At 45.6% G+C, this 20,360-nt stretch overlaps 1 protein-coding gene across 1 annotated transcript in view; it reads left to right on the top strand.

The window, feature by feature from the left end:
- Positions 1-6,092: 6,092 nt before the first annotated feature.
- Positions 6,093-20,360, top strand: part of LOC118359729 (intermembrane lipid transfer protein VPS13D) — a 64,934-nt gene continuing 50,666 nt past the window's right edge. The window contains 14 exon segments of the mRNA XM_035738382.2: positions 6,093-6,654; positions 8,254-8,462; positions 8,710-8,787; positions 9,597-9,787; positions 10,693-10,773; positions 10,869-10,985; positions 11,079-11,919; positions 13,954-14,121; positions 14,373-14,503; positions 14,603-14,669; positions 14,786-14,965; positions 17,307-17,437; positions 17,647-17,779; positions 17,965-20,244. Coding sequence (XP_035594275.2) covers positions 8,366-8,462; positions 8,710-8,787; positions 9,597-9,787; positions 10,693-10,773; positions 10,869-10,985; positions 11,079-11,919; positions 13,954-14,121; positions 14,373-14,503; positions 14,603-14,669; positions 14,786-14,965; positions 17,307-17,437; positions 17,647-17,779; positions 17,965-20,244 — 4,495 coding nt within the window. The 5' untranslated portion in view covers positions 6,093-6,654; positions 8,254-8,365.

Genomic DNA, 20,360 nt, shown 5'->3' with positions numbered 1-20,360 from the left:
TGTTGTTTTTTGAAGGTTCACTTTAATAAATATGTGGAACTCTACTCACGCTGTGCCTTGGTCTGCTCATTATGTATACAACAAATGTGACAGAATATCCCACCACTACAGGACCAAGCAGCGTACCATGGAGGTAAAGGAGAGCTGGACATAGGAGGAAATAATGGGTGGATGCGAGACCCTTCCTTGGCGGGAGTCGCCAAGGAGTATAGGAGGACAGCGACGACGACGGGGTCCGCGGCCACAGAAACCCCAAGATTTATTTCTGGCGGGGCACAAGGGGCTGTCGGTTGAGCCGAGGAGAGAGCCAGAGACCATCGGGAGTCGATGGAGCTGTTGGAGGAGGGAGATCGGAGAGAGATGTTGGTTAGGTGTATTCTGCAAGGCTTTCGCCTGGAAGAGCGTGTAATCAATCCGGTGCCACCTGTGCCGGCTCCACGTACCAGGCCTACAGTGCGCCTCCCCAGCCCGGTAAGTCCTGTGCCGGCTCCCCGCGCTCGTCCACCAGTGCGTGTCATCAGTCCGGTGCCACCTGTGCTGGCTCCACGCACCAGGCCTCCAGTGCGCCTCCCCAGCCCGGTATGTCCTGTGCCGGCTCCCCGCACCCGCCCTGAAGAGCGTGTCATCAGTCCGGTGCCACCTGCGCCGGCTCCACGCACCAGGCCTCCAGTGCGCCTCCCCAGCCCTGTACGTCTTGTGCCGGCTCCCCACACTCGCCCTGAAGAGTGTGTCATCAGTCCAGTGCCAGCTGTGCCGGCTCCACGCACCAGGCCTCCAGTGCTTCTCCCCAGCCCAGTACATCCTGTGCCGGCTCCCCACGCTCGTCCACTAGTGCGTGTGTACAGTCCGGATCTCCAGCGACGGTCTACAGCCCGGAACCTCCAGCGACACTTCACAGTCCGGAGCTTCCAGCGACGGTTCACAGTCCAGAGCTTCCAGCGACAGTTCACAGTCCGGAGCTTCCAGCGACGGTTCACAGTCCAGAGCTTCCAGCGACAGTCCGGAGCTTCCAGCGATGGTTCACAGTCCGGAGCTTCCAGCGACAGTTCACAGTCCGGAGCTTCCAGCGACGGTTCACAGTCCAGAGCTTCCAGCGACAGTTCACAGTCCGGAGCTTCCAGCGAGGGTTCACAGTCCGGAGCTTCCAGCAACGGTCAACGGTCCGGAGCTTCCAGCGACAGTTCACAGTCCGGAGCTTCCAGCGACGGTTCACAGTCCAGAGCTTCCAGCGACAGTTCACAGTCCGGAGCTTCCAGCGAGGGTTCACAGTCCGGAGCTTCCAGCAATGGTCAACGGTCCGGAGCTTCGAGAGACGGTCAACGGTTCGGAGCCTTCAGCAACGGTCAACGGTCCAGAGCCTCCAGTGACGGTCCATGGCCTGGAGGGTTAGTGCAAAAAAGGGTCAATGCTGCTAGTTCGGGTAGCCATTTGATTAGCTATCTAGCAGTCTTGTTTAGCAGTCGTATGGCTGGAGGTAGAAGATGTTCAGGGTCCTTTTGGTTCCATACTTGGTGCACTGGTACCGCTTGCCATGCGGAAAGAACAGTCTATGGCATGTGTGGCTAGAGTCTTTGTTAATTTTTTGAGGCCTGGTATAGAGGTCCTGGATGGCAAGCGGCTCGGTCCAGAGATGTACTGGGCAGTACTCAACACCCTCGGTGTCACGTACTCGAGGGTGGTGAATTTGCCATACCAAGCGGTGATGCAGCTAGTCAAAACACTCTTGATGGTGCATCTGTAGAACTTTTTGAGGATCCGAGGGCCCATGGCAAATATTTTCAGCCTCCAGAGGGGGAAGAGGCGCCCTCTTTACGACTGTGTCGGTGTGTGGACCTGTCACGGACGTCGTCGTGGAAATGACCGGACCAAGGTACAGCGTGGTGAGCATACATTTTCCTTCATTTATATCAATGTCGCCAACAAAACAAGAAACAAAGAAACGACCGTGAAGCTTACTAGGGCTATAGTGCCACTAACAAAGTCAACTACCCACAAAATACAAAGGAAAAAAGGCTGCTTAAGTATGATTCCCAATCAGAGACAACGATAGACAGCTGTCCCTGATTGAGAACCATACCCGGCCAAACATACTGCATAAGCCAACACACATAACATGCACACATGCATACTGATGCCTCACACACACATTCACACTCGCCACATGCTCTGCTGCTACTGTCTATTATCTATCCTGTTGCCTAGTCACTTTACCCCTAACTATATGTACATAGCTACCTCAATTACCTTTTACCCCTGCAGATTGACTCGGTAATGGTACTTCCTGTATATAGACATGTACATTACTGAGGCCGAGCTCAGGGCCTCTATGTCAAGCGTTGTCAGAGGAAGGCCCCAATAACTTCCAAAGACTAAAGCTACCCAAGCAATAGACTGTTCACTCTGCTACAGTCCGGCAAACGGTACCAGAGCATCAGCTCTTGGGCCAACAGGCTCTGAGACAGTTTCTACCCTCAAGCCATAAGACTGCTAAATAGTTCATTAAATGGTTACCCGGACTACTTGCACTGACCTTACCTTACACTGACTCACAAGTCTAAATATAGACACTATAACATATACTTACTCACACACACTACACTCTCACACAAAACCCACACACATTCACATACAATACTGTACATACGCACACACGCACAACACACATGCATACTGACACAACACAAACACGCACGTGCGTACCGACACAACACGAACACATATACATACACATACCAACACAACACAAACATGTGCTGCTGCCACTCTGTTCTTTATTTGACTTGTATTGTTATCAATCCTGATGCCTAGTCATTTTACCCTGCCTTTATGTACATACAGTATCTTCTACCTCGAATACCTCGTACCTCTGCACATTGATCCGGTACTGGTACTGCCTGTATATAGTTCCACATTGATCTGGTACTGGTACTGCCTGTATATAGCTCCACATTGATCTGGTACTGGTACTGCCTGTATATAGCTCCACATTGATCTGGTACTGCTACTCCCTGTATATAGCTCCACATTGATCTGGTACTGGTACACCCTGTATATAGCTCCACATTGATCTGGTACTGGTACTCCCTGTATATAGCTCCACATTGATCTGGTACTGGTACTCCCTGTATATAGCTCCACATTTATCTGGTACTGGTACTCCCTGTATATAGCTCCACATTGATCTGGTACTGGTACTTGTTCCCTGTATATAGCTCCACATTGATCTGGTACTGGTACTCCATTGATCTGTACTGGTACTCCCTGTAGCTCCACATTGATCTGGTACTGGTACTGTATTTAGCTCCACATGTATATAGCTCCACATTTATCTGGTACTGGTACTCCCTGTATATAGCTCCACATGTATCTGGTACTGGTACTCCCTGGATATAGCTCCACATTTATCTGGTATGGGTACTCCCTGTATATAGCTCCACATTGATCTGGTACTGCTACTGCCTGTATATAGCTCCACATTGATCTGGTACTGCTACTCCCTGTATATAGCTCCACATTGATCTGGTACTGCTACTCCCTGTATATAGCTCCACATTGATCTGGTACTGGTACTGCCTGTATATAGCTCCACATTGATCTGGTACTGGTACTGCCTGGATATAGCTCCACATTTATCTGGTACTGGTACTGCCTGTATATAGCTCAATTATTGTGTATTTTATTCCTTTTGTGTTGCTATTTTTATTTCTATTAGAATTTTTTTAATGCATCGTTGGTAAGGGCTCGTAAGCAAGTATTTCATAGTAAAGTCTTCATCTGCTGCATGTGACAAATACAATTTGATTTGATTAAAATCATCTCAAATAACACATTAAGAAATCAGAGAGCTGTTGTGACAGGACGGATGTGTGTGTGTGTGTGTGTGTGTGTGTGTGTGTGTGTGTGTGTGTGTGTGTGTGTGTGTGTGTGTGTGTGTGTGTGTGTGTGTGTGTGTGTGTGTGTGTGTGTGTGTGTGTGTGTGTGTGTGTGTGTGTGTGTGTGTGTGTGTGTGTGTGTGTGTGTGTGTGTGTGTGTGTGTGTGTGTGTGTGTGTGTGTGTGTGTGTGGGTGTGGGTGTGAGAGAGAGATAGAAATGAGAACAATATCGATCCTTTCCCATTAGGGCCAGTTTGGGTGAGGGTGAGTGGGCCTCCCATCTTCCCCTTTCCTCGCCTCGTAGATGTGGAGGGTTACAGATCTGTGAGCTGGAACAGATGGCCTACTTTGACCCTGTGGGTTTGCCTTGGATTATGTGGTGGCACAGGACCAGCCTGTGGAGTGAGTGGGGGTGGGGTAGTGTTGTGGGAAGATTCACATCTGCCAGGACTAAATGCTGCTGGACGGTGATGGGAGATGGGGAAACATGGGGGGTTATGCTTGCAGGATATACTATAGGGGAGACCTAGTGCGGTTATTACCATAGAGATGCTATAATTAATGTGCTGTATTTAATGATGGGATTATTACACTGTTTACTCTTATCTGTATGTCTCGGCCCTTGTATAACTAATTTAACCACATTATTTGAAACAATACACCAATCCATTTTCAACCTAACATCATTAAGTATCTTAGTAATGGAATTATATCCTTTCCTGGTGAATCGACTACAGCCAAAGTAAGTAGGAAATCATTAAGATTTAGGTTTTGTGTGTGTGCATGCATGCATGCATGCATGCATGCATGCGTCTGTCTGTCTGTCTGTCTGTCTGTCTGTCTGTCTGTCTGTCTGTCTGTCTGTCTGTCTGTCTGTCTGTCTGTCTGTCTGTCTGTCTGTCTGTCTGTCTGTCTGTCTGTCTGCCTGTCTGTCTGTCTGTCTGTCTGTCTGTCTGTCTGTCTGTCTGTCTGTCTGTCTGTCTGTCTGTCTGTCTGTCTGTCTGTCTGTGTGTGTATATGTTATCTGATGAACTCTTGGGATCAGGCCAGCCAAGTAATTACAAAAGGGGTTTGAAACACAGTGGGGCCTAGAACGGGAGTCATTGTAGATGATGACAGTAGAGATGGATGGATGATGGGGGAATCATGGGAATCTAATGGATATGGTGTTAGTCCAGATGTAAATGTTGCCCTGGGATTAGAATTGGCACTTGGGCTCACAAGATTGCATTTCTGTAAACCTACTATAGAACAGCACAAACTGGACACTTTTTCCAGTGACAACGTTGCACAGGCCAACTTATTGCAGCATGTGGTAGGAGAATCAAATCAAACTTTTTTACAAGTGCATTTTGACTTTTTGAAACAATTTACAGTAAAATAAAAAACAAAGGTTACAAAAATATCTTGAAATGTTTTACATTTCAATTATAAAATATGTTAAAAGACAAAATGAAAACCTAAAAGAATGAAATTATACCAGTTATAGGCTATATTCTTCAAGGGTGTCTTGAAACCTCAATGGACGGCATCTTTTCCTCTTGACTCATTAAGATACAGCTCCTGGCAAACACACCCACTCCAAACACACCCACTCCAAATTCTACTTTGGACATCTACAATCTTCGGCCAAAGATGAGTTTTGTCAACATAGTTTCCTCGTTATTTCAACTTAATTCATCAACATGACTGTGTTTCACTATGGCAATTTGGTTGAATTAGTCAAATGTCATCAATTTAAACAGTTTATGGTCTATTGTAATTTATTTTCCCCATGGTATATGCCACAACTTGGCTACAATGTATCAGCCCAATGCCTGGAAATAAAAGCTCCTTAGTTTCTGACATTTTGAATGTTGGGAAGTTTGGTATGCCAGGTGATTTGCAGATCAGACTGCAGCACCAATAACTGACGGACAAATTGCACCCCCTTGTGATGATAGCTAGATAGCAGGATCACATAATTAAATGCATCTGTATGGGGAAGCTATAGTAATACATTTTGGTCAACTGTTGAGCCACAAATGACATAATTGCTATTTCTGAGGAAATTGAAATGGGCTCAAATGTTTAATTCTTGATGAATTTAGTGTCGCTCAAGCCAATGGTAAAAATCTCAGATCAATTTCACTTCCAGGCACTAGGGGTCCTCAGTGGCTAGCGGTGCATGATGTCTCAAAAAGTATTTGTTTTTATCACGTGACAGGAAAGTCCCTGTTGGAATGTTTGCCAAACAAGGAAGCAATCCTGCAGCTAGCTAATGCCCGCGACTTTGCTGACAGCTAGTGGGGGTGAAGTCCGAAACTAAATTTGAAGACGTTTATGATCACAGTCAGCTAGCTTCACGTCCTGTGGCTAACTTTCGGCACATTCAGCAAGGACTGTCTACTCGCTCTTGTCTTTCTGCTAATGCTATAAGATCCAACGAAGCTTGCCTGGCCAGTTTAGCTGGCTAGCTAGCATTCTCCTTGTCGACGAGTGTGTGGGCTGTCTGCATTCCTGTTTTGAGTTTTTGACAGAGGACTTTTCACTTAATTTGTCTTTCGCCCTAACGGTGGGTGACTGTCCTAGGTAGCTAGCAAGGACATTGTTCACCCAGTCACTTTTCATGCTAGGCTTTTGAATAGAGCGCTACGTAAGATAACTAGTTAGCTAGGTGGTTAGCTAACGGCGCTTTTCGACTGTCATACTTTTCTCTTGAGTTTTTGACACATCGCATCGGACTAGCTGTATCATGGGCACAAACACATTAACAACTAGCTAGTTAACTAGCTATCTTAAGGTAAGTTGTCTTCTAAAATCATTGGCAGCTGGGCTGGCAACTTTAGCCATAACTAACTACGTTATCTGATTTATCCAAGTAGTGACACAGCCATCGTTGTCAAAACAGAAACGACCTGTGATATCTGCCTATAATCTAGTCTGGTGTTAGGGTTATCCACTTCAAAAAACACGAGGATTTCGACACGCACCATCTGATTGTTCTGAAATCGTTTGTTAGAATTGATTGCATTTTAATTTATAGGATTCATATATTAATATTAAGTAAATATAATACCCAACATCCGATTTGGACCAAATGAATGGTCAAACGTCACCCATGGACACCCCACATTAATCCCACCCCAACAACCAATATATAGTAACAGTTCTGTGTCTGACAAGTAGTATGGAGGTGCGGCTCTGAGTATTGTTTCTTCATCCAATGTAATGAATTCCCAGTTAATTTGGTGATGTTTTCCCCTGTTAAGAAAAAATGGTCATGGAAATTGTTAGGTTTATGTCCCATCATACATCCTGATATTACCAGGTTCTGATCAATAGATGGTGCTGTTCATGCTATTAGGTGAAAAGTTTGAAAGAACCCCCCCTCTCAATGCTAACAGGGTACTACAAAATGACATTGGTTTCCTAAGCCTGTGAGCAGTCTATTGACATTGTATGACAGCAACTCATGCTTTAGTTTTGTTCGCCACTGTTCCAAATGCAAACCTTTTAGCATTTGTGGCACAAATCCAATGCAATTCAATGCTACCTATGTTAGTATTTTCACACTTAATGTTCAAATCATCCTAAAGTATCTGAAAATGAATTAAGGCAATAATGCTACTTATAGATTTGGATATGAATTTTGAAAATGGAAATATAGGTACCATTGACATGCATTGGATTTGTTACAAATTATAAAACGTTTTCGTTCAAAACATTGGCCAGGTAAACAAAACCAAAGCATGGGTTGCTGTCATACCTTGTCCATAGACTGCTTAAACTAATATGTAAAAAATATATATATAATAAATCACTTAATAGCAGGAACAGCACCATCTAGTTTTTAGAACTTGGTATTAACAGGATGCAGGATATGACATAAACCTAACAACTTCAATGACACATTTCTCTGATGATGAAACAATACTCTAAGCCACAGCTCCATACTACAGACATAGAAAACTAATACTGTATACTCGTAGTTGGGATTGGCTGGGGTGTGTGGGGTCCATGGGTGGATTTTGACAATTACTTTGGATTCCTCATGTGAGATGGTGGGTGTCCTGGCTTGCTGAAATGACATTGAATAATGGCCCATTAGCTTGGCATTTGTGTAGAGTTAACTCTAAAATTAATGCCAAACTTGAGTCAATGTTTTGGATAGTTGGTAGCATGCTAGTTGGCTACTGTCAGATTTAGTATCCAGGCTAGCTGTCAGGGAAACTGCCATCGTATGACTGTTGGGAAGAGCACCATCAGGTGTTAAGATTGCATTGCAACATAACTTTGTTCTAAATAATGTGTGTTGCCTCATACCAGTTCACTATAGAATGAGGACTCGAGCCATGCTGCTTTAATGTTTGGTTGTCTTTACCTTCTTTTTTTTAACCAGATTTCATGTTATTCTGGAGAGGCTGCAACTCCAAGATTCCAGACCTTTTCATCCAAGATTTCCCCCCACACCTTCCCCACAAAGCCCCACTCCCTCTCCCTGACCCCTCATAATGTTGGAGGGACTTGTTGCCTGGGTACTCAACACATACCTAGGCAAATATGTCAGCAACCTAAATACAGACCAGCTCTCCATCGCCCTCCTCAAAGGTACCCTGTCTGTCTGTCTGTCTCTGTCCGTCTGTCCGTCTCTCCCTCCGTCCGCCCGCCTCAGGGTGTCCACCATCAGTTTCTATGATGACATCATCCTCGCTCTTACCCTCATTGAATTTGACAGCTCTTCAACATGCTATGCTACCAGAATCCCTGCAGTATACAATATAGCACAATAAATATCATAATGTATCATGCATTTACTGTAGCTGTAGCACTGTATCTGAAACCCTTGTCTTCCTAGGGGCGGTGGAGCTGGAGAACCTTCCCTTAAGGAAAGATGCCCTCCGAGAGTTTGATCTGCCCTTTGAGGTCAAAGCAGGTGAGTGATCCATCAAAAAGCCTGACTGATCATTGAAAACATTCACAAGAACTATATAAAAAAAAATATAGAATTAAACTCAATATGCCCAATATGAGTTATTATGAGTTGAGCAAAAGATTGGCCTTAATTCCTGGGCACTCACCACACTTATCTTCAGTCCTTGCTGATCAATACTGCTTGTTTGACCTTTTGTTCACTAAAAGAATGTCAACAATCAGTGTTATTTAGTCTGGTAACAAGCATGCACCAATAATGGCAAAGGAAATAAATAAAAAAACATTTTTTTCACCTTTATTTAACCAGGTAAGCTAGTTGAGATCAAGTTCTCATTTACAACTGCGACCTGGCCAAGATAAAGATAAATGGTTCAACATGCCTTTCTTTCAACCAAACCAGTGATTGGTTTAATTGTTAAGACTAGTTGGATGGTAAGTGGCTGTATAGTCAGTGCAGCACAGTGATTAGTATGACAACAGTCTACAGTTCTTAGACATACAATAATAAATACACAACAGCAACACAATGCATTTCAAACAGTACATGACAGCTATACTGAGAAAGTATGCAAGTTCACAAAAGTCCTATTTGAGGTTGAGCAATGTTCATTTAGTCACTTCAAATGAATGTTATCTCAGCTTTTATGTCGTTTATCTTCATTATTTGATTTGAAGTTAGTGTATTGATAAGGAGAAGGGGCACCATTGTTATCTTCAGCAACTTCTTTACTAAGACAAAATCAAGACACAATACACAGAGAATTATGAGTACTGTAGTACTTCATGCTACACCATGCTTGCGCTCTCCAGGCTTCATTGGGAAGATCACACTCCAGATCCCGTTCTACCGGCCCCACAGTGACCCCTGGGTCATCTCCATGTCCCAGCTCAACCTCATCATCGGCCCGGTCCGACCCCAGGAGTATGACAAGGAGACGGAGAGGGAGGCCGAGCGCGAACGCAAGAAACAGCTGCTCAAGGCACTAGAGGACAAGTGGAAGGTGTGTGGGAATGGTGGCAAGAATCAGGCTCTGCTGTATTCTTATCTGTAGACTGTGTATGTATGCAGTATACAAAACATTATGAACACCTGCATTTCCCCTGACATAGACTGCCCATGTGAATCCAGGTGAAAGCTATGATCCCTTATTGATGCCACTTGTTAAATCCACTTCATTCACTGTAGATGAAGGGGAGGAAACAGGTTAAAGAATAATTTTTAAGTCTTGAGACAATTAAAACATGAATTGTGTATGTGTGCCATTAAGAGGTGGAATGTGCAAGACAGAACATTTAAGTGCTTTTTAACAGGGTATGCTAATAGGAGCCAGGCGCACCGGTTTTTGTCAAGAACTGCAATGCTGCTGGGTTTTTCACGCTCAACAGTGTCCCGTGCGTATCTAGAACAGTCCACCAGCCAACTTGACACAACTGTGGGAAGCATTGGAGTCAGCATGGGCCAGCATCCCTGTGGAATGCTTTTGACAACTTGAAGATTCCATGCCCCGACGAATTTAGGCTCTTCTGAGGGAAATGGTGGGGGGATGCGCAACGCAATATTAGGAAGGTGTTAATAATGTTTTGAAAACTCAGTGTTTGTATGTAGACAGTTGCATTACTGTACTTAGACTAATGCATAGTGACCTGTGTTTTATCTTATAAATGTGATTTATTGATTGCATGTAATCAATATGGCCTTACTTTTGGAATCATTGTATTATGCTATTGCAGTGAAGAGTGGATTGCTTCCTACTTTTGCTGTGAAATTATATGTATCCAAGTGGTCCACCAAGCGGCAGTTTACATATGATTGTGATATGTACAGTATCTTCAGCATTGTAATGATAGGGACATGTTGCTCATTAGACAACTAGTCGATGTTTTGATTGATGTACCTTTCCCTCAGAGCGAATGTGAACAGAAAGGAGAGTCGTACTGGTACTCTGTCACTGCCTCTGTAGTCACCAGGATCGTGGAGAACATAGAGGTAAAATATCACATTCCTTTGGGACATGTCATTGCAATCCACTTGACTTGTGTTTAGAATCAGAACTGACTTTTCCCTTTGGGGTTCCTCTTCAGCTAAAGATACAAGATGTCCACTTGCGATTTGAGGATGACTTGACCAACCCAGGGAAGCCATTTTGCTTTGGTGTCTGCATCAACAACGTATCTGCACAGAACTCTTCAATAGAACCGGTAAGAAACATGTGCCAGTCAGACATCGCTTGCCATATCAAGTGGGTATTGGCTGCTCTATCTAATAGTGAGTGTGTTCCTCCTTCTTTACAGGCACAAAGGCTCATGCGGCAAAAGCAACTGGAGATTAAAGAATTCAGCGTCTATTGGGACACAGTGTCGAGCATGTTGGGCGATCTCCCCGCCAATGAGATTCAGGAGGCCATGACCAAGTGCATGCAGAGCCGAGAGCACCAGTATATCTTTGAGCCGGTGTGTGCCTCAGTGCTGCTGAGGAGGAATGCCTCCAAGGAGCCTCTGAGGTCTCGTAACGTGCCCCGCATCGAGGGCCAGGTTCAGCTGAAGCCTCTATCCCTACGACTGTCACAGGTGCAGTACCAGCAGATCATGGCCTTCCTCAAAGAGCTGGACCGCAGGGAAAGGGAGATGATGTTCCGCCAGTGGAGACCCAAAGTCCCCGTCATCGGAAACTGCCGGCATTGGTGGATGTTTGCCATCCAGGCCAACCTGAGTGAGATTCGAGAGCAGAGGCGCAGGGGGAACTGGGAGTTTGCCCTGCAGAGGGCACGGGACGCCCAGCTTTACACCAACCTCTACTTCCAGAGGCTTAAAGGAGCCCCCCTCACCCCCCCGGAGGAGTGTGAATTGCAGAGAGTGGAGGATGAGCAGAATCTGGAGGAGTTGCAGAGCCTTAGGGGAGTTGTCCACGACTGCTTCCGCAAACAGGAGGAAATCGCAGAGAGTGTGAGAGAACCTATCGCTGAGAGCCCACCACCCTGTTCTGCCACAGAGAGCTCCATCCCCAAGAGTGGCAGCTCTGGCATGATCCAGTACCTGCAGTCTTGGTTCCCTGGCTGGGGCGGCTGGTACGGAGCGTACACTGAGACGGGCCCTGATGAGCTCCTACCAGGTCCTGGCACCTGGGATATGCTGGGTAAGCACTAAGGGACAAATTCTAACTTTCACTTAGTCATGCATTGATGTCAATGGGAGACTGAACATTTCAAGTAGAAGTTGAGATTCAACCCTGAGAGCTTTTCACCCGGATCGTGGAACAAAAAATTGTATGTACAGTGCCTTGCGAAAGTATTCGGCCCCCTTGAACTTTGCGACCTTTTGCCACATTTCAGGCTTCAAACATAAAGATATAAAACTGTATTTTTTTGTGAAGAATCAACAACAAGTGGGACACAATCATGAAGTGGAACGACATTTATTGGATATTTCAAACTTTTTTAACAAATCAAAAACTGAAAAATTGGGCGTGCAAAATTATTCAGCCCCTTTACTTTTAGTGCAGCAAACTCTCTCCAGAAGTTCAGTGAGGATCTCTGAATGATCCAATGTTGACCTAAATGACTAATGATGATAAATACAATCCACCTGTGTGTAATCAAGTCTCCGTATAAATGCACCTGCACTGTGATAGTCTCAGAGGTCTGTTAAAAGCGCAGAGAGCATTATGAAGAACAAGGAACACACCAGGCAGGTCCGAGATACTGTTGTGAAGAAGTTTAAAGCCGGATTTGGATACAAAAAGATTTCCCAATCTTTAAACATCCCAAGGAGCACTGTGCAAGCGATAATATTGAAATGGAAGGAGAGTCAGACCACTGCAAATCTACCAAGACCTGGCCGTCCCTCTAAACTTTTAGCTCATACAAGGAGAAGACTGATCAGAGATGCAGCCAAGAGGCCCATGATCACTCTGGATGAACTGCAGAGATCTACAGCTGAGATGGGAGACTCTGTCCATAGGACAACAAGCAGTCGTATATTGCACAAATCTGGCCTTTATGGAAGAGTGGCAAGAAGAAAGCCATTTCTTAAAGATATCCATAAAAAGTGTCGTTTAAAGTTTGCCACAAGCCACCTGGGAGACACACCAAACATGTGGAAGAAGGTGCTCTGGTCAGATGAAACCAAAATTGAACTTTTTGGCAACAATGCAAAATGTTATGTTTGGTGTAAAAGCAACACAGCTCATCACCCTGAACACACCACCCCCACTGTCAAACATGGTGGTGACAGCATCATGGTTTGGGCCTGCTTTTCTTCAGCAGGGACAGGGAAGATGGTTAAAATTGATGGGAAGATGGATGGAGCCAAATACAGGACCATTCTGGAAGAAAACCTGATGGAGTCTGCAAAAGACCTGAGACTCGGACGGAGATTTGTCTTCCAACAAGACAATGATCCAAAACATAAAGCAAAATCTACAATGGAATGGTTCAAAAATAAACATATCCAGGTGTTAGAATGGCCAAGTCAAAGTCCAGACCTGAATCCAATCGAGAATCTGTGGAAAGAACTGAAAACTGCTGTTCACAAATGCTCTCCATCCATCCTCACTGAGCTCGAGCTGTTTTGCAAGGAGGAATGGGAAAACATTTCAGTCTCTCGATGTGCAAAACTGATAGAGACATACCCCAAGCGACTTACAGCTGTAATCGCAGCAAAAGGTGGCGCTACAAAGTATTAACTTAAGGGGGCTGAATAATTTTGCACGCCCAAATTTTCAGTTTTTGAATTGTTAAAAAAGTTTGAAATATCCAATAAATGTTGTTCCACTTCATGATTGTGTCCCACTTGTTGTTGATTCTTCACAAAAAAATACAGTTTTATATCTTTATGTTTGAAGCCTGAAATGTGGCAAAAGTTCGCAAAGTTCAAGGGGGGCGAATACTTTCGCAAGGCACTGTATGTTGCCATTGAGTGAGTGTAGTCAAAATAATGGGATAGCCCTTTAATACTAAAGACAGCAAATGCTATGTTGGAGTGTAGTACAGATGCAGTCTGTGTCTTTTAAGGACCTCACACTCTCTCAATTGAAAATGGTTGCTTTTCCCCCTTGCCTATTCCCTATACATTTGTATCCCACTGTAAGGGACAAAAAGTCACAGTGCCATATGTCTGTCGGGTTCCAACCTAATCAACCAGATGGTGTCCCTCTCTGTTCCCTGTACAGAGGAGGATCTGTTTGACCCTCTGGAGGACTCTCAGACCCTCAACACCTTCACCAGGAGAGACCACCTTTTTGCCCGGCTAGAGTTCCAACTGGAGAAGGGAGCCGTCACCCTTTTCCACCAAGACAAGAGGGGAGCTGAAAGCGGCGTCATCGAGTTGAAGTTCTCAGGTACAGCATGGTGTCTAAAATGGCACCCCATTTCTTATATATAGCACACTACTTTTGGCCAGAGCCATAGGGGAATAGAGTGCCATTTCGGATGCAGATTTACTTTATAGTAGACTCCTCTCCCAAATACTGATATATGTTTGAGAACATAAGTTGATTGAGAATGCATGCTCATATGGGTAGTGGGTGCAGTGTGATAATGATTGCTGGTTTGCCCTGAGCAATGCTGTAACAGTGTCTCCTTATCTCAGAGGTGAAGGTGGGAGTGGAGTCTCTGCCCCGCTCGGAGTCCTCTCTTCTGTCTGTCAAGCTGGGGGGCTTATTCCTCAGAGACCTCACCACCCAGGGCACCATCTTCCCCTTCCTTGTTTCCCCCAAACCGGTGAGGGAGCAGGAGGCCCGTTTCAGTTGAACATGTGAATTGATTGAACCTGTGCTATATGTACAGAATATTAATCTGTCATTGTTATCTTCCTAAAAGGACCAGGTTGTGGTTGCCATAAACCAGCCTTTTGGCCAGCCTAGCGGTGCTGAAACAAGCAGCTCAGGTGAGTGTTTACGTTTACAAGAAGATTGAAAAATGCATTAATCACTTGTTAAATGAATTAATGTTATTTCATGAAATGGAATATAAATACAATAAAAGTTTATATTTTTTGGCCAGTCACTAGCTCAGAGTCATCGGCGTCCCCTGTGTTTGAGATGATATACGAGCGCAACCCTGTTAGGTGTAAATTTGAGCGGAGACTGGAGGTGAACACTAGCCCTCTGAACATCATCTACAACCCTCAGGCCATTAAGAAAGTCACTGAGTTCTTCTACAAAGGAAGAGTCCACACCTCAGGTAAGATATAGATGGATATATATAGATATCTATCTCTCTCTCTCTCTCTGTGTGTGTGTGTGTGTGTGTGTGTGTGTGTGTGTGTGTGTGTGTGTACGTGTGTGTACGTGTGTGTGTGTGTGTACGTGTGTGCGTGTATACAGTTGAAGTCGGAAGTTTACATAAACCTTAGTCAAATACATTTAAACTCAGTTTTCACAATTCCTGACATTTAATCCTAGTGAAAATTCCCTGTTTTACGTCAGTTAGGATCACCACTTTATTTTAAGAATGTGAAATGTCAGAATAATAGTAGAGTGATTTATTTAAGCTTTTATTTCTTTCATCACATTCCCAGTGGGTCAGAAGTTTACATACACTTAATTAGTATTTGGTAGCATTGCCTTTAAATTGTTTAACTTGGGTCAAAATTTTGGGTAGCCTTCCACAAGCTTCCTACATTAAGTTGGGTGAATTTTGGCCCATTCCTCCTGACAGTGCTGGTGTAACTGAGTCAGGTTTGTAGGCCTCCTTGCTCACACACGCTTTTTCAGTTCTGCCCACAAATTTTCTATGGGATTGAGGTCAGGGTTTTGTGATGGCCACTCCAATACCTTGACTTTGTTGTCCTCAAGCCATTTGGCCACAACTTTGGAAGTATTCTTGGGGTCATTGTCCATTTGGAAGACCCAAGCTTTAACTGATGTCTTGAGATGTTGCTTCAATATATCCACATAATCTTCCTTCCTCATAAAGCCATCTATTTTGTGAAGTGCACCAGTCCCTCCTGCAGCAAGGCACCCCCAAAACATGATGCTGCCACCCCCGCACTTCACGGTTGGGATGGTGTTCTTTGGCTTGCAAGCCTCCCCCTTTTTCCTCTAAACATAACAATGGTCATTATGGCCAAACAATTATATTTTTGTTTCATCAGACCAGAGGACATTTCTCCACAAAGTACGATCTTTGTCGCCATGTGCAGTTGCAAACCGTAGACTGGGTTTTTTATGGAGGTTTTGGAGCAGTGGCTTCTTACTTGCTGAGTGGCTTTTCAGGTTATGTTGATATAGGACTCGTTTTACTATGGATATAGATACTTTTGTACCTGTTTCCTCCAGCATCTTTACAAGGTCCTTTGCTGTGGTTCTGGGATTGATTTGCACTTTTCGTATCAAAGTATGTTCATCTCTAGGAGACAGAACGTGTCTCCTTCCTGATCCATTTGACGGCTGTGTGGACCCATGGTGTTTATACTTGCGCACTATTGTTTGTACAGATGAACGTTGTACCTTCAGGCGTTTGGAAATTGCTCCCAAGGATGAACCAGACTTGTGGAGGTCTACAATTGTCAATTAACCTATCAGAAGCTTCTAAAGCCATGCCATACTTTTCTGGAATTTTCCAAGCTGTTTAAAGACACAGTCAAATTTGTGTATGTAAACTTCTGACCCACTGGAATTGTGATACAGTGAATTATAAGTGAAATAATCTGTGTGCATATGACATTTTTGCAAATTTCTTAAAAATATATACACACACCTTGTGTGTGTGTGTGTGTGTGTGTGTGTGTATACACACATATCAAAAACAGGTTTGGACATTTTTGCAAATGTATTAAAAATAAAAAACTGATATCACATGTATTCAGACCCTTTACTCAGTACTTTGTTGAAGTACCTTTGGCAATGATTACAGCCTCAATTTTTCTTGGGTATGGTGTTACAAGCTTGGTACACCTGTATTTGGGGAGTTTCTCGCATTCTTCTCTGCAGATCATCCCAAGCTCTGTCAGGTTGGATGGGGAGTGTCGCTGCACAGCTATTTTCAGGTCTCTCCAGAGATGTTTGATCGTGTTTAAGTCCGGGCTCTAGCTGGGCCACTCAAGAACATTCAGAGACTTGTCCCAAAACCACTCCTGTGTTGTCTTGGCTGTGTGCTTAGGGTCATTGTCCTGTTGGAAGGTGAATCTTTGCCCCAGTGGATGCGGTCCTGAGCGCTCTGGAGCAGGTTTTCATCAAGGATCTCGCTGTACTTTGCTCCGAACATTTCTAAAAACCTGTTTTCGTTTTGTCTTTATTGGGCTATTGTGTGTAGATTGATTAGGAAAACATTTAATCTATTTTTGAACAAGGCTGTAATGTAACAAAATGTGGAAAAAGGAAAGGGTCTGAATACTTTCCGAAGGCACTGTATTTATCCACCACACGGCAGTGTTGTTTGCCCTTTTGTTGATGAGCCAGAAGGGTGGGATGTAAGGGCTGTATCTAGCACTGTAGTCTATATTTCCCATGTGCTCAGGAAACAACATTTCCATTCTGAGGAAAATAAAAGGTTTTAAAAGATATTATGGTCTGTTTGGCAGGTTTTGGGTACCAGTCGGAGCTGGAGGTGAGAGTGGCGGAAGCTGCCAGGAGGCAATACAACAAGCTCAAGATGCAGACCAAGGCGGAGATCAGACAAACCCTCGACCAGCTACTAGTGGGAGAGTTCATTGTAATTACTTTTGACTTCTTTCCTCTCACACCATGTGTCATTCTAATGTTGTAGTTGAACTGTGAACTTGATGATATGATCATTGATCACATAATTAATGGTTATTGTATATTGGAAAAATAATTCCCCCATTTTTTTTTAAGTGTCTGTAATTGGTTTATACTAATGTTGTGTGTGACTTTGTACTTTTGCTCTATTTGACATTACAGGAGAACAGTAAGCGCTGGACTATGAAGTTGGATATCTGTGCCCCCCAGGTGATCTTCCCAGATGACTTCCAGTCACAGGACCCCATGTTAGTGGTGGTTGACCTGGGACGGATTCTCCTCACTAACTCACAAGGTAAAATTAGCTCCCATCTTCGCACAACACATTTGACTAAGCTGATTCTTTCAAAGGTAGACTAAGCACAGTCTGCAGTCTTGTAAAATGGTTGTTGTTGAATAAGCAGGAATAGTCATTTTTCTTTGTCTATATTGTATTAAAGATATTCTGTTTAAAATGTACGTTTTATTTTCTCTTTAAAGATGACACTAAAACAAAGTCGAAGACCACTCAGCCGGAGGGGGAGGAGTATAACAGTGATGAAGAGTACCAGACTCCGCTTGCCACACCCCCAAATTCTCCACCCCCTGAAATGGAGACTGAGTTCAAAGACCAGAACAAGTACCCCCAGCTCGCAAGCCTTAAATCCCCCGAGGGGGTCCAGGCCTTCAGCAGAAACCTCTACGAGAAGTACTCTCTGTCCTTCAAGGACCTGCAGATCATGGTGGGACGCTACAAAGACAACTGGAAGCACCTGCAGGAGAGCGAGGTGGGGCCCACCCACGTGGTTGAGAAGTTTAACGTGCTGCTGGAGCTGGAGCAGAGGCTGCGCTACACCTCAGACCCCCAGCTCCCTGGGGCTGTGCTTTCCGGGACCCTGCCAGATCTTAAGGTCCACATCAACCTGGAGAAGATGACCGCCCTCAGGAGCTGCCTGGCCCGACTGGGCAGCCCCGCTGAGGAGGACGAGGGCCAGGAGAAAGCAGAGAACGTCAAGACGCCTGACCCCTCCAACCTGCGCCATGAGAAGATCTTCCAGAGGGAGGACAGCCAGTGGAAGCTCCAGGGCTCGGCCAAGAACCTTACCCAGAGCGTGATGACACTGGAGCAGCACACGAGGGAGGTCCTGGTGGAGTCGCGCCTCCTCCTGGCTGAGTTCAACATCAACTACATGCAGCTGGGCGTGGAGAGCAACGGACGATACATCTCCGTCCTTAAGGTCTTCGGCACCAATGCCCATTTTGTGAAGCGGCCTTACGACGCAGAGGTGTCCCTCACCGTCCATGGCCTGCTGCTGGTGGACACGCTACAGACCTATGGCTCCGACTTTGACCTCCTGGTGGCCTCCCACAAGCACCTGAGCTTCGATGTGCCTACTGGCAGCCTCCGAGAGAGCCAGCCCTCCTCCCCTGCCGGGCCCGAAGGGATGTCGCCCGAGCACCCTGCACTCCACCGAGACTCCTCCTCTGGGTTACTCTTCGACAGATCCTCCCCGTTCAGCTCCTTCCTCAGAGACCAGGAGGCCCTCATCAAACTGGAGTACCAGTTTGTCAGCTCCGACTGCCCCTCCATGAACCTGGACAGCTCCCTCCAGGTGACCACTATGCAGGTCAACAACCTGGACATCATCCTCAACCCGGAGACCATGGTGGAGCTGCTCAAGTTCCTCCAGAAGTCTTTCCCCAAGGAGGAGAGCCCCTTGGCCCAGCAGCCATCACCCCTTCCGGCGGGCCAGGGCCAGGAGGGTCAGGAGGAGACCTACCAGTCCACCTATGACCAGAACAAGGAGTTGACTGTGGAAATCCACAGGTTGAACCTGCTGCTGCTGAGGACTGTGGCCACTGGCAGCGTACTGGGCGGAGAGAAGAAAGGCTTGAAGATCGCCACGGCCAGTGTCAATGGCACTAAGGTCAACGTGTCCATGGGCAGCCGGCTGGATGTCAATGGCTCGCTGGGCTCTATCCAGCTAGTAGACTTGACCCAGGAGGGCGGCCGGAGCCAGTTTGTGGTCAGCATTGGCAACGTAGAAGATGACCCCTCGGCAGCAGGAGGCGTAGCCTTCTTCTGTGGCTCTGAAGGAGCCCCCTCAGAGGCGTTGAACTTCCGACTTCTGGAGCGCTCCCAGGGGGAGTGCTCATTAACACTGCAGATGGCCTCGCTGCACTACAACCACTCCGCCAAGTTCCTGAAGGAGCTGAGCCTCTCGGCCAACGAGCTGGAGGACAACTTCCGCTCCATGCTCAAGACAGCCGCCACCAAGGTGTCCACGGTGCTGGCAACCAAGACGGCCGAGTACAGCGGCATGGTCTCCCTGTTCGAGACGCCGTCGCGGCGCTCCAGGACCCAGAGCCAGAGCAACTGGAGCAACTATCCGTTTGAGGATGAAGAGGATTTGAGCGTGCAGGAGGAAGAACCCACCATAGACTCGTTTATGGTCAAGCTGATCCTCAATGTCAGCATCGAGTCACCAGTCGTGTCCATTCCCCGTAAACCTGGTCACCCCGAGCTCCTGGTGGGTCACCTGGGGAGTATCACCATCCAGAACTTTGTTGCCGGGCAGGACACGGAAGGGGAGAGACTACAGGTGCTAGTGAAGGATATCCGGCTCTACTCACTCAATACCAGTCACCTTGTGTTGAGGAAGGTAGCTAGAACTGACAGCAGTTCCTCTAACCAATCTCCTTCTCACAACGGAAATATCAATCAGGACGAGCCACAGTTTACTCGCCATGACTTCTTTGAATATCTGAGTCGGGGAAAAGGTGAGGAGAAATTATTAGAATGGGAAGTGAAGAGTTTCCCCACCATTTCCTTTCCATTGTTTTGCTATATTTAGAGTTACTGTATTGTTGTATTACTGTTTGGTTGTTATGATAAC

Source organism: Oncorhynchus keta, chromosome 27 (genome assembly GCF_023373465.1).
Source record: "Oncorhynchus keta strain PuntledgeMale-10-30-2019 chromosome 27, Oket_V2, whole genome shotgun sequence".
NCBI lineage: Eukaryota > Metazoa > Chordata > Actinopteri > Salmoniformes > Salmonidae > Oncorhynchus > Oncorhynchus keta.
The sequence above is the reverse complement of the archived record's forward strand: the minus strand, read 5'-3'. Positions and strand labels throughout refer to the sequence as shown.